The sequence below is a fragment of the Botryllus schlosseri genome, chromosome 13, assembly GCF_051294905.1.
Source record: "Botryllus schlosseri isolate E-star chromosome 13, Bs_hap1, whole genome shotgun sequence".
In the NCBI taxonomy this organism is placed as follows: domain Eukaryota; kingdom Metazoa; phylum Chordata; class Ascidiacea; order Stolidobranchia; family Styelidae; genus Botryllus; species Botryllus schlosseri.
The window spans coordinates 24,755,793-24,769,743 of NC_137248.1; the positions used below are offsets into that span (position 1 = coordinate 24,755,793).

General features: G+C 40.1%; 1 protein-coding gene across 1 annotated transcript in view; it reads left to right on the forward strand.

Annotated features, from left to right (window-relative positions):
• LOC145453194 (erythroid differentiation-related factor 1-like) overlaps positions 1-13,951 on the forward strand; it is a 28,942-nt gene that overhangs the window by 3,415 nt on the left and 11,576 nt on the right. Inside the window, exons 5-14 of the mRNA XM_080331171.1 lie at positions 2,058-2,147; positions 3,169-3,277; positions 3,550-3,680; positions 4,332-4,493; positions 4,925-5,021; positions 7,826-7,972; positions 8,364-8,547; positions 9,353-9,415; positions 10,356-10,475; positions 10,729-10,838. Of these exons, the coding sequence (XP_080187297.1) occupies positions 2,058-2,147; positions 3,169-3,277; positions 3,550-3,680; positions 4,332-4,493; positions 4,925-5,021; positions 7,826-7,972; positions 8,364-8,547; positions 9,353-9,415; positions 10,356-10,475; positions 10,729-10,838 (1,213 nt within the window). The remainder of the gene's footprint in view (positions 1-2,057; positions 2,148-3,168; positions 3,278-3,549; positions 3,681-4,331; positions 4,494-4,924; positions 5,022-7,825; positions 7,973-8,363; positions 8,548-9,352; positions 9,416-10,355; positions 10,476-10,728; positions 10,839-13,951) is intronic.

The window sequence follows — 13,951 nt, forward strand, 5'->3', positions numbered from 1 at the left end:
TGTTCACTGTTTGATTTTTAAACAAAGTCACAAAGTTGCCTGGCCATAGCGATTAAATGGTTATGTCGTCTAAAGCAGTAGTTCTCAACCTTTTTGAGCTCGCGAACCTTTAAAATGAACCCTGAATTTAATTACGACAAATGGACTCAACTCAATTTCATGCTACTTTTTTGGTAGTAGGCCAACATATTTATGCGTGATTCTGATAAGTATAGGTGAGGCAAAGCTCGCGGAGTCCTGTTGAAGACCACTAACTTAATCGTGATTGTTCGGTATTCTTTGAAATGAATGAGATGCTATTTGCCTGGTCCTATTATGCTGTTAAGTATCGCTTAATTGCATTGACGGAATTTAACGATGTTTGTTTAAAAGTCTTCCGCAGCTTCCACATGTAACTTGTCCGAAACGAGTCGTAGGCTGCTTTTAAACAGTTTCGTACAATACTCGCACAATTGTGACATACGCCCAAAGTGGACCACGAAATCTCTATTATCCTACGAAAATGCAGAAATATATGTTCCAAACTTCTAACTTAATTTATAATTTGAAGTTTCATTTCTCTAATGGACAAGCGTCCATCTTCCTGCATTTTGGAATTGAGGTATAAAATTCTAATATATATATGTCCCAGACCGGCAGGAAACTTGCCACGGACCGGCGTTTGAGAACCGCTGGTCTAAAGCCGTGTTTCAAGACCACTGGTCCTCGACAAGTATCCTGCAGATCCCTAAACAAGTGACAGATTTCATTCTCACTTCCAAAATGCAGGACGTTGGACACTTGTCCAGTAACTAGAGTAATAGAACATCAATTTATTATTTCTGTATGGTGTAGTAATAGAAAATTCATGGGCTAATTAGGCGTACGTTTCGGACAAGTTATATGTGAAAGCTAGCGACACTTGGCAGTATAATAGGGGCTATAGCAAACATCAATGTCACATTTCTTTCAAATGATATCAAACAATCACAGTCAAGTTAACGGTCTTCAACAGGACTCTGGAACTCTGGGGAGAAATTTCAACAGAGCCACCAGCCTCATATAAATATTTAATATTAAAAAGGCAGCATTAAATCGAAGTTTACAACATTACAATTGAGTTGCATGCATTTGTCGTTCTTAGATTCGGGCTAATTTCGATTCATGGAGATTCACAGGTCCACAACATTTGTTTCAAAATTTTACTGGTCCGCGAGGTCTAGAAGGTTGAGAGCCACTGGCCCGAAGCATGCTTGATTAGGCTCAATGCCAACATCTGGTCGTCCAACAATGGGATGTCCGAGGAATCTCAGATCGTCTCATTTCCTTCAAGCTGGAAAATAATGGCTCATAACTAGGGCTGGGCACATTGGTCCGCGTGCTCGAATCTGAATTGAGTCTTAACTCTAATGATTTGAATCGAGTAGCGAGGGAAGATTTTTACAGTGCTGAAATCGTACACTCCCAGTGAATTTAGAAATTAAGATTGTATTTTCGATACTCGACTCAAAGCTTACAACTCGATTTAAAATCGACTCACTCAGACGCTCGATTCTGTCCAGCCCAACTCATCACTACTAATTCTAGAGTACGTGTCCTGAAAAGAGGATATAAAAATGCAAAGTGAACTAAACAACCACAACTTCTTTTGATTTGGAAATTCAAATTCAGAATGTAGATTATTTTAAACAGCTCTGGACAGGTCACTTTGACCAAATTTATCTGTACTTCGTCCTTGTAAACGCTCATGAATCTCAAATATATCGGTTGGTATTTGAAGACAAAATTTCATATGTTCTCCGCGGAGAGAGTTAAGATTCATCTTGTTAACCGCCAAAATCTTATGCATTCCTCTCTCTTCTAAGACATTTATTTGCAAATTATGCTGTTATTGTGATTATTTTGATCCCCGTTTGCTCATCGAGTCTACAAGTTGATTAACAATTGAATACTGGTCCGGTATATCAACCGTATCCATTGCAGGGGAAAATACTCATTATAGCCTACTAGTTTATATTTAGTATTGTCCTGCCCTAAAACACCATTTTTTTCACCACCATGTTGTCAATGTTTTGCAGTGTTTATCAAGAGTCTTGCAATAAACTGGAAGATCGGTCAGTAACTCCGAGATCTCCCAGTCGGAAGAGCGACGTTGAAAGCAACATTGGGTATAGTGGAAATCTATATTTGGAGGAACCTCTGTGATGATGGCTTTTTGGCTGATAATTTATGTTTTAAAATAACGCTACCTCAACTTGAATGTCCTCAATAGCAAATGATATTATATGATGGATGGGTGCATGTTTATTGGCAATGAGTTCTGTGCAGAATGCTATCATCAGTAAAATTTTACAAAATAGCTGATAATCAGGACATAATGTAGCATTTGCATGTGTAGTTTCTGTTGCACAGTTGCCCCAATGCACCATTCTTGCTATAAAATGCCCAGTAGCAGACCTGTAGCCGGGTATTACTCAGATACAGCATTACAGCAACACCGTTTTCAAAGTGCATGGTTTTTTCTAGCTTACGTCCGCGAACAATGCATATTGCAATATTTATAAGTTTCTTCTTACGCTTAATGCTCTCTCTCGTATGCAAGGGGAAATTTAGCCTTTTTTCACCTCGTGATCATATTCTCAAATGTCGCGGCACGTTCACCAGAATTATCAATGATATAGATATTTCACAAATGTAACATTGGTATTAAGTTACACTGACTTTCTGTGTTACATTTCCATGCCAAGCAGCCGAGTTTTTAAGTACCCATGTAAATAGGCGGTTACCTGAAAAGTTGGCTGAGGGAAACAGCACAAACATGCTGCTTCAGAAGAATCGCATATCCATGATAATTGTTTCATGCATGCAAGATGTAATGGCCACGCTCTGTAAAATAACGCCTGGAGAACCATATGAGTATTTGTATATGTCAGAACAAAGTTTCCAAGGTGTCGCCCATTGCAATCTATAGCTATTGATTAGTTACTTCATTGAGATATTTCTTCTCCTGCGTTGTGTATTCCGATTTTTAATCCCTGTTTACTGATTCTGCTGAAAGCACTTGAAAACCATAAGACTAACATGATTCCATCTGTTCTTAATCCCTGACCCAGTTCAATTGAAATCGTGGTGTGATAGAATGTTGAAATTTTGAATGAGGCTTCTTTGGAATCTTCTTTTTTTTCACAGAATTCCAAGACTCCCAAACATCTTGAAACCTGATCATTTCGCGCAAGAACAAAGTGAAAGAAGATGGAAATACTGGACACCTCATGAAAATCTTCCCCAAGGCTCACAGGTTTGCTGTACTATCGTAATTGATGAACTGGCCTTGACAGGCAGCTAGCTGTTCTGCTATTCTTTTCACTAACATGTTGTGTATCAGCAGAGCTTTAATCTCTTAGCAATTTGTTTGTTATGGGTACTTATTCCTGGTATGTTACTTTTCACACAATACCACTCACCCATATCAATGAACTCAGAACACGCCCTATGTAGATCTACTTCCAATGATATCCAAAAACGAGTTAAATCTTAATATTAGATCTTCTATGTTAATTAATTCTGCAGACGTTTGACGACGAAGCGTTTCGATTCGAGAGAAACATATTATGGACGTTTGAAGATCTGAAAATGATCCTAGGGACGAATATGCCGATATTCGGTGGGGGAAAGTATCCGGCTGTCAGCCTGCGACTTCGGTAAGTGTTAGAGGTAGATATCTTGACTCGAGAGCAGAACTACTGCATCACATAGAAGCTAGGCTGTTGACGGTACATGATTTCCGGACAGAAAATAGTAACTTTTGTTTACTGCCACAGCCTAACACGGCTAGAGCTGGGTAGTAGCTGACTGATTCCATTCTGAATTAGTACGATTAAAGTCTAGTCGGTTGTTCGAGTAGCACTTGATCTGATGTCACATAAATGATTTGGAAAGTTCGAGTGCCTTTTGCGCGATCTCCAAGAAAATAATTCCAATTTTACATCATATTAAAAATAAATGAGGATATTTTCGACCATGCACCTTTGTTTTTAACTTTGTACTACGTTTTTGGATTCTGCGATACGGCCAATCATGGCCGGCTCTTTCAGTTGGAAAATAGAGGTGTAAATCTAATTCTCGTTGATAATCCTCGGTTCGGGTTTGAGTATTTGAATCATTATACCTAGCCCTAATGGTTATTTGACTCAACCATTTTCGAACTTCCACCACTTATTCCAGTGTTTTTTGTTCTACTTCAACTGTTTCTGAAGCCTAAATGACTTTCTTTTGTTAAGCAGTAAATGTATGTTGGAAAGGGACCTTCAATTGCAATTTCTACTCTCAAACATCATTTCATCCTTTTTCAGTGATTCACAGAAACCCATCAATATTCTGACCGGAATCGATTATTGGCTGGATAATTTAATATGCAACGTGCCGGAGCTTGTGATGTGCTTTCACGTGGAAGGGATCGTTCAAAATTACGAATTCATCAAGACGGAAGATATACCCAAACTCAAAGATTCAAGGTAATGTTTCCTTGGTGTTTGTGTTACCAGTTTCGGATGCCATTTGTTGATGTTGATTAACACACTTTAAGTTATTGGGCAAAAATCCTAATTTCCGACTTGTATTTGCTGTTTCATTTGCTGATTGCTTCATTGAACTGATAGCAGACAATATGGATCAAATTAAGATCATGGTCAATTTCACGCCTTGTTTAAATAGTTCATGTGAATGTTATCAGCTTTAAATGTGGACATTACAGGAAACTTTTATTGCTCCTTCCCAATTGCATTTATGGGCCAACTTTTCTCTAAACAGCCTCGTGGCCCAGATTGCCATGTCACCACCTCGATTTTATGTTATAGAAGTATTCCAAGTTTGGTTTCAACTGCACTGGTGGAATTATTACGTTCATAAATGACTTTTTTTTAATAATTCTTTTTTTTTGCTTCAGCTTTAGCCCGCAGGTCATTAAAGATATTGCACAAAATATTCTCTCCTTCTTAAAGTCCAACTGCACAAAGGAAGGGCATACCTATTGGCTGTTTAAGGTAAGGTGACCCCCATGACCAGTAGATCTAGCTATAAATTACCTGGGTAATTTATTTTTTTCAATATATAAATCAGGGTTGTAACCAAGTCACAAGGCTCCGAGTCACAAGTCAAGTTCGCTTTTATAGTTTTGACTCGAGTTCAAGTCATTGTGTTGTCTGCTCAGTTTCCAGTTAGTCTTGTTAAACCCACTTTTGATAACTCTGTTTGGTGATATCGAATGGTTCGCATTTATAATATGCTCATTTTCCTCACTTTTAGCATTTTCTGGTCGCCTTTTTAAGTACTAGCACCATCAGACGAAATCCCAATAGTGTGGCTACTTTCCTATTCTTCGCAACTACAATGAAATGTCGTCCATCAAATTTTGGCCATCCGAGTCTTGAGTCATATAACTTGGTTCGAGTAGTGCGCAATTTCGGGTCAATGCACAGATTGACTCGAGTCGAGTAATTTCCGTATTTTGAGAAAACGATTCGAGTCAAGTCGAGTCATCAGAAAATCGTGACTCGAGTCGAGTCATTACAACCCTGATATAAATATAACTAATTTTGAGAATTACCCGCGTGGACCACTCAAAACCTGTGGCCCGCCAGCCCCTGACCTACTTGAAATGTTCATCCAAATCAGTCAAACTTCCCTGCACGTAATGAGTTTTTGCTCACACCTTGTGACAAGCATTTGTCTATGACGTTTCAAAGCCTCTCTTACGACCTTCTTGGGTGGCAGTTGATGTATTGAAATGCATTTAATAAAGATGTCGAGACGAATAAGGAGATTTGTGCATCAAATCGGTACTGAGAGCATATTTTTCCAGACCATTCACCAGCATTTACCTTACTTTCTGTGTAATACTCTCTATGTTTTACTTCCCCTAAATAATATTTATATTTTTTAGTACTTACTATTGGTAAAGGGTAAATTACAGTAGTGAAAGTGTTCTTAGTCTTTTTTGGTTTGAGTCTTATGCAATGTTCACTCTAAGCTGTGCAAATGCGCAGTGCTGACGCGGTCTCTGCCACAGAAAATCTAAGTTGCGCACAAAAAATCCTTTCAATACAACATCCATTGTAGCAGTATATTTATTAAACTCGAAGACTTTTCGGGTGCCTCTTTTCAAGAGTTATCGGCACACTAAAGGGATTTAAACAGATTTAAAAGCAAAACCAAAAAGGCAAAGTATGACGCAACAATCAAAATCACAGACCATGAAATTCGCATCGTATCAATGGCAACAATAACAAACTACACATACGGTACTATAGTAGCAGCACAATTTGTAAATAAACAATTACACGCACGGAACAACACGCACTAATGAGAAATTTGTAGGTTATAGAGGAAATCCTTCTGACTGCATAAAATAGGTTTGCTCAACTGAATAATAGTAGACTCCAACACTTTTAAATGAAACACAGACCTACCACGCGCAATGACAGTGAACATATTGTCATCATAGTGCTTTGCACAGGCAAGGTTTTCGCTCAGATGCTGACCGATTGACGAAGCATATGCTTGGTAATCATCATAGCAGTCTGTTTTTGCAGCCAATTTGCACTGACGTGTGAGCTCCGCGCGATCATTTGCGCATGTTTTTGACCGAATCAATTTTGGGATATGCTGCTTAATACGCTCAAACAATCTTTGAGATGTACGTCCTACATACCTACTATCACAGTGGCACTTGTATTGGTAAACAACATTACTTGCATCAAAGGCAGAAAGTACATCTTTCAGAAAGTACAAAAAATCCGAAGTGATGACCTTTTTTAGTCGTTATGCACTGTTCTCTGCGCAGTGAGTTAATGAGTGTGCGCAGACGGCTGCCTTTATTTTGTACATGCAAGCTAATGAAAAGCTAATACAGCTAATTAAGCTAATGAAAAGCTAATTAAGCTAATGAAAAACTAATTAAGCTAATGAAAAGCTAATTAAGCTAATGAAAAACTAATTAAGCTAATGAAAAGCTAATTAAGCTAATGAAAAAGTCAGCTAATGGAAAGTAAGCTAATGAAAAGCTAATGAAGCTGCTGGAAAGCTAATTAAGCTAAAAGCTAAAGACGCTAATAACTATGCTGTAGCACGGGGGACCTTTCGACCCGCCTGGCGGGAGCAGACCTTTTAACGGAGCCCATGCATTTCAAAGGGGAGTTTGGACTTTGAAAATTTTCGAGCTCGCCTATACTTTAACGTGGGCGACATAACTGCCGCAACTTTGCCACGCGTCACCTACCCCAAAACACGCAGCCCTATGGCAAACCGCCTATACTTGCTCGGATCGCGGGTCGAAAGGCCCCCGTGCTACAGCATAGTTATTAGCGTCATTAGCTTTTAGCTTCATTAGCTTTTCATTAGCGTACTTTCATTAGCTTAATTAGCTTTCCATTAGCTTCATTAGCTTTTAATTAGCTTACTTTCCGTTAGGTTACTTTTTCATTAGCTTAATTAGTGTTTCATTAGCTTAATTAGCTTTTCATTAGCTTGCATGTACAAAATAAAGGCACCCGCGCAGACTCGTCAAAAATTAGAGGGAACATTGGTGGTATGGGTAGGAATCACCGGTTCGAGAGTAGGGCAAGCATGGCACAGAGCCTACGGGTTAAGAAGCCATGGTTTAGATGATGGTCCTTTGCTATTACCCTGGCGGATTCGTTTTGATGCCGTTCGAATATGAATCATGGAATTCACAAATTAATATTATTTCTATTGAATATACCGGTATATATATCCTAGTGACATTATGTCGTAGGGACTGTATTCACCATTCCTGTGACGTATGATAGACAGGCTTGTTCTATTGCAGGGTAGTGGCGACGATGTCATAAAACTGTACGATTTGAGCACTCTCTGTCAGGGCAGTGGTGGAGACGCACAAGGCAGTCAACATCAGAATCCCTACGTGATCTCCGTGGCAATGCTACTATACAAAACTGCCATGAATCTCATGCAGGTAATTGCTATCTGTTGATTGCTTGTGAAACCGACTGATGCATTGACATACGGCACCCATCTCATTGCACGTTGTAACCATGCTGTGGGTTGATCAAGACTTTACAAATGTGCCATTTCCACGACTGTATTACGTTTTGTATACCACGATTCGACCAAGAGGAAAATGCTATTATTGAAACCATAATTTTCGTTAATAAAGTAACTGCTAGTGGCATGGAGCGTATCATTTCCATGCTCGAAAGAATCATCGCTCACCACTCTGTGCGAATCAGTAGAATTACTACTCGATTCAGATTCGAGCACTCGAATCAATGTGGCCAGCTTTGGTAAAAGGAATTGCGACAGTGTGAGATCATGATAGTGCTTTAGCAGTTCCTTATTTTCAACAGAGCCAGGATTCTTGCAATCATCACAATACCGTCCGCAAATTACTCCTTCACTGCGTCCAACTCCTGGATCAAACCAAGCACCAGGAAGTGGCCGGTCATGCAGCGTGTCTTCTCTCCTCCCTCTTTCTGCCGCAATTGAAGATTGGCGCGCATATGGACAGCCAGTCCGAAAGCAAACACGATTGTAAGTTTATTCTCACAGGTTTCGATTGGAATTTCAAGTCACATTCCGCTTGGGCCATGGTCTCTGTTCGAAATAGAATATGCGACTCGAGTCATTGTCACAGGTGGTCGGTAACTAAGTTGTTCTACTTTTTCCATGTACTACAAGTAGGTTTTAGCTGTTCTAGACTAATTGCTCAAGTGGTTATGTTTTTAGTGACTTCCACTTGAACTTTAACAGGTTTTTAGGCCAAGCTCATTACTTTTTTTTGCTTTGGATATTGTCAAGTAGAAAGTAGATGTGCATACATTACGGTTCTAAGTGAAATTATCATGGTAACAAAATGTATTTTACGAAAATTGCACCTCATTGTCATTGGCCGTTTTGCGTTGGTAGTGGAGACGCACTTGTCATTTCGAAGACTACCATTTAGAAGTGTGTGACCCATCGACCAATTCTACTTATTGAAACTGCTGACTGGGGAACTTTCAGATCTTCATTTTATAGTAGAATGCTCGAACAATGAACTGGTACGACTGACATGACATGACATGACATGAGAACTTCAAGGTCAACTGTTCTGCAAGTTGTTAACTTTTAATTTATTGGCACTGAAACGTTTAAAGGTTTGTTTTGTAGGTTTCCTTTCGCGCTTTTTTTCTTGAAGCTGCCCAATGCCCATGCCCATGCTTGGAGATTTTTCTTTCTGCTCAAGTTGACAACAGCAACTGGATGCTATTTGCCACTTTTTTGTGGCTAGCACTGTTGTATGTGCATTTTGCATACTGCATGTCCCTTGATATTAGATTTTTCTTTGTATTTGTAGATTCCTATTCTCATCCGAAAGATTGGAAGACTTGTGATACGTGTGCAGCGTATTCCGAGGCAGGTCAGTGTGCTTGAGTGAGCAATGATGTGACTTCCAGTAGAGCGGGGGATCTCAATCTTGACTAGCCTGTGGAACCCGACGTTGATCTGCAATCCATCGGTGTTCCCCAAATTTTCACCTATCATCTCAAAAACAAACACTTCTAATAGTCTACATTACCTTAGAAAACTGGTGCGTAATATGAACTATTCATCACCAAAAGAACAAGACCATCAAAACATGATTTTCACATGAAAGGGAACAAGAATATATAAATCAGTGGGGCTTCTGTAGAAGTCGGGTGTGTCTGTTCACCTCCACCGAACCCAGGAGACTGGCCCAGCGAACCCTGGTTAAGAACTACTGTATTAGAGCCTTGGACTTTGTTCTTTGCAACAAACTCTCTACTGTTGGGAGTTGGAAGGAAGTAATGTGTTTCTTATTTCACAGAGATTTGTTATTTTAAATAGGAATGAGTGTAGCCTATTTAGTATGTCTCTGCACAGTGATTCGATTGCTCAAATCTGAATCGAGTCCATTCTAATGATTTGAGTCGAGTAGTGAGAGATGGTTGAGCACTAAAATGATACGCTCCTAGCCAAATTTCGATATCATTTCGATATCCTTGAAATCGCGGTTGATCATATTGCAGCATACAAAATATGTAGTGTGCGAAGCTATACACGCTAATGAAAATGACATGTTTGCAACATTCCCATCAACCCACTGCATTGTCACTAAGTGCAGTGAGATTGGTATGGTCGACAAAAATATAAAATTTTAATGTGATGCAGAACTGGCATTATAATGTTTGTGGTTGCGTAAAAGAACCATATTTTGACTTTCCACATCATTCATCTTGTGACAGCATCATAAATGATACCCGATTCACTCTGCTAATCTAATGTTTACATCTATCATACGAAATTTCGCTGAATTACTATTGCGGCCATATTTTCAGAGGAAAGTTTACAAGAACAGAAGGCAAAACACGATAATTGCACCGAGATAGCGTCCATCTCGAGCGTGTCAGACCTATACTATCCCAAAAAGTTTGTCTCATTATCACCTTCTTCAGAAAGTGAGTCATATTTCCAAACCTCGATTTTCTTGTATGTAACCAAACTTATCTGGGTGTTCCCATGTACAGCCTTTGCACCTTTTTGTTTGAGAATTGAATTTTGATAGAAATGTAACACGTTTGATGTCTACAATTAAATAATGCATCGATATTGAAATGAACTGAAATAGTTCCCAGCAACTAGTAGAGAATTGGAAAGAACATTGGATATCAACAATCGCGTCTCGTTATGAATTTATTTTGTGGATTTCAGGTCATCACTCCCAAGATACCCGTGGCGTGCCGGCAGAAGTAGAAAAGGATTGTCTTGAGTCACTGAGGCACATCGTGATGGGATTCGACATTTTGTTGGGGGATCCGCAGGTGAATATTACAATACGTTAGCGTCACTGGTGGGCTGTTTCGACCAGGCTGATCATTGATCAACACCTAATGCATTGGCCTTTCCATTGGTATTGTAGGAGCCTCCCTAGTGTATGGGTTCTTACACAGTGGGCCGTGAATTGGTTTTAAGGGGTCCATGAAATTGCAATGAACTACTCATTTTTTCATGTTATCGCCATATGGGCGTAATATCTGGATGAACAGTGATGATTTCCAATTTGGTGTTTTCATGTATCCTGGCATTCTGTTGTTGTCCGTGTTAAAATGTTCCACATTCAAAACATATGTTTCAGATTGGATCAGGTAAATGAGGTGACCACAAGGCAGTGGTTCTCACCCTTTTTGTGGACCCCAGTATATCAAAGGAGAAAATGCACTTTATTTCCGAAACCCCAACCAAACATCTCCAATCAGCAATATGTTTGTATCGGTGGGCTATTGACAGTTTGGCAATTAGAATGAGTTAGTGCAGTAGAATATTTTGTGTCCGACGGTCATTCTGTTTATGCGAGTCCTGAAGTTTTAGCAGTTATGAAGCTCTTCTTCGTGATTTCTCTAATTAAAAAAAATACAAATTAGGTTATGAAGCATTTTTCAAATTTGGAGGTTTCGCGGACCCCCGATAGAGCATCACTGGCATAAGGCGAAGCTTGTTGCAATTGATCCGGAAATGGTCAAAGCAGTCATCGTTGGTACACAAGTAAATGCAGAAGCGATCAGGGCTTTGGAGCAGCCGCAAATTTGCATTGCTCCAGCTCCGGCTCCGGAGCTTTCTTCTATCATACATTAGCTCCGGCTCCAGCTACGGAGCCGCATTATTACCACTGCTCCGGCTCCGGCTCTGAAAACTATCGAAGGTGTCTGTCTATATTAGGGGCGGGCAACCCGCGGGCCATACTTTGCCCACGAGATGGTTTTGAGTAGCCCCCCGAGCTAATTTCCCATTATATTATCGAAATTCCCTGTTATATTATTGAAATTGAATTGCTCAGATTGTGAACTTGCAAGGCCAACCAAAAATATGATTAGTCTGGCCGCGACACTTGGGATGTTGATGACTAAAATATCAGTTCCGACGCATTGGCAGATCCAGGGTCCGGTCACATTTTTAGAAAATCGTCGTACATTACAATAAACTAAAAAAAGTAGTAAGATTTTTCTTCACGCATCGCGTGTTTAATTGTCACACGATTTCTTTCTTTGTAGCCTACCCCCACCTGAAAATGAAAAAACGCCTGATTTAGCCGATTGAGTCGAACTATATTCGCAATTACGAGAGAAAGTATTTTCGCGTTTGCGCTCGCAGAAAGATCGTCGTCGACGATGAAATGTAGGCACAAAATGATTGTCGTATATTAGCGGATATCTTCGATATCGATATTTCGAGATGCTGAATACTCCTGTCCTAGCAAACTGAGCCCAGCGGGCGGTATACAGTCGACCCGCAATATACCCAAGTATTAATAATATTACCTTTGAAAATTTCTCGCGCCTGGCGCGGCTAGTGGGCAGCGCACTCGTTTGTCAATTTCATTTGGCCCTTTAGCCGAAAAGGTTGGCCGCCCCTGGTATATATAGTCTACTAATTTACCCGTAGGTTAGTTGTCTATAGTAATCTAGAGTCTGTCAGCCGTCAGTAACATCGGATGCTTGAAAACATAGGTGCCGCCGTACCGGCTTGTGACGACATAATGACTACTTGTCAATTGTCGATAACATCATAGTTTCACTAGAACGCTACTCCGTGCCATCGCTGTTGTACGGCATTCAAATTATGATGCGGCGTTTTACCACTGGCACTGTACTCGTTAACATTAAGCCATACAGCTCAATTCAATCTTTAAATGTGCGATTATTATTCAACTGTAACTGTCGTAAAAGTAATATGGTCGGATATAACAACGTGATCAATAGAAATTAGATCTGTATACCAAATGGCTAATGGTTTGACGTTTGATATTGGTGCACTCGTTACCAGTCCATCCGGTGTCGGTCGAGTCTATCGAAATATAATATTTTCCCGTTGAAACGAATCGAATAATCGAATTAAACACTGTGTCATGCACATTGCGCCATGCCCATAACGAATTAAACTATGCAGTATGCACATTGCACATTTACAAGTCACAGTGCGCGATAATCCGGGAATACTAGAGTATCATGCTGACATCAAGAATGAATTTACGAAACGGATGATTACAAATCGTAAATTGCGTTTATTTATATATTGGAAGAAGAAAAAGAGTGGCGCCTATCACCGTTAAGTCTTGTGCGCCACGACATTGGAAATCGCGTATCAAATCAGTAATTTGTCTCCAACATTAAATACCGTGGGGTTTTGGGCTACTCTTCTGCCATCCCCCATTTACACTCGAAAATCCTTACTGGAGTGAATGACGATGATGCGCAGTAATGAATCCCACTTAGCATGCATAATTGCATACTCAATAACACTGTCCAATTTCGCGTCCCGATTGAAGAACTATCACGAAAGAACGAGTATTTGCTCATCCGATTCATAGCAACGATGAGATGGAATTTCGCGGCTCGTGCTCTTCATATCGACATGTGCAACGGAATCCCGTTTTTATCCTCTCTCTCATCTCGCGTAATACATAGTGATCATTATTTTCGAACCGTATACCAACAAGGTTATGCTGATGATGAAATTGCGGATATGCCGAATACCCACAATATTCACAGGCATATTTCGAATACCGAGGTTCGGCACTCATGTATGAAAATTGAACATTGAACATATGACTGCTCTGCTCCTGCTCCCCAGGAACATGGTTATTCGGAAAAGGTAGCGCCAAAGAGGAAAAGATTCTTAATTTCTCGAAGGCCTGCTGTCGAATTATGTGAACTCAGCCGATATGGTGGTTGCATATATAATAGCATCTTATGAAATACGTCGGAGCCGGAGCTACCCCTCAAATAACTGGCTCCAGCTCCGGGCTCCGGCTCCAAAGCCCTGGAAGCGATGTCAACTATTTCTATCCAATTTCGAGTAGAAGTAGCGATATCCACGGTCTACCAAAACTGGTTCAAGTGGAAGTAGCAAAGGTCTCAAAAGTACTCTGGTAAGTAGT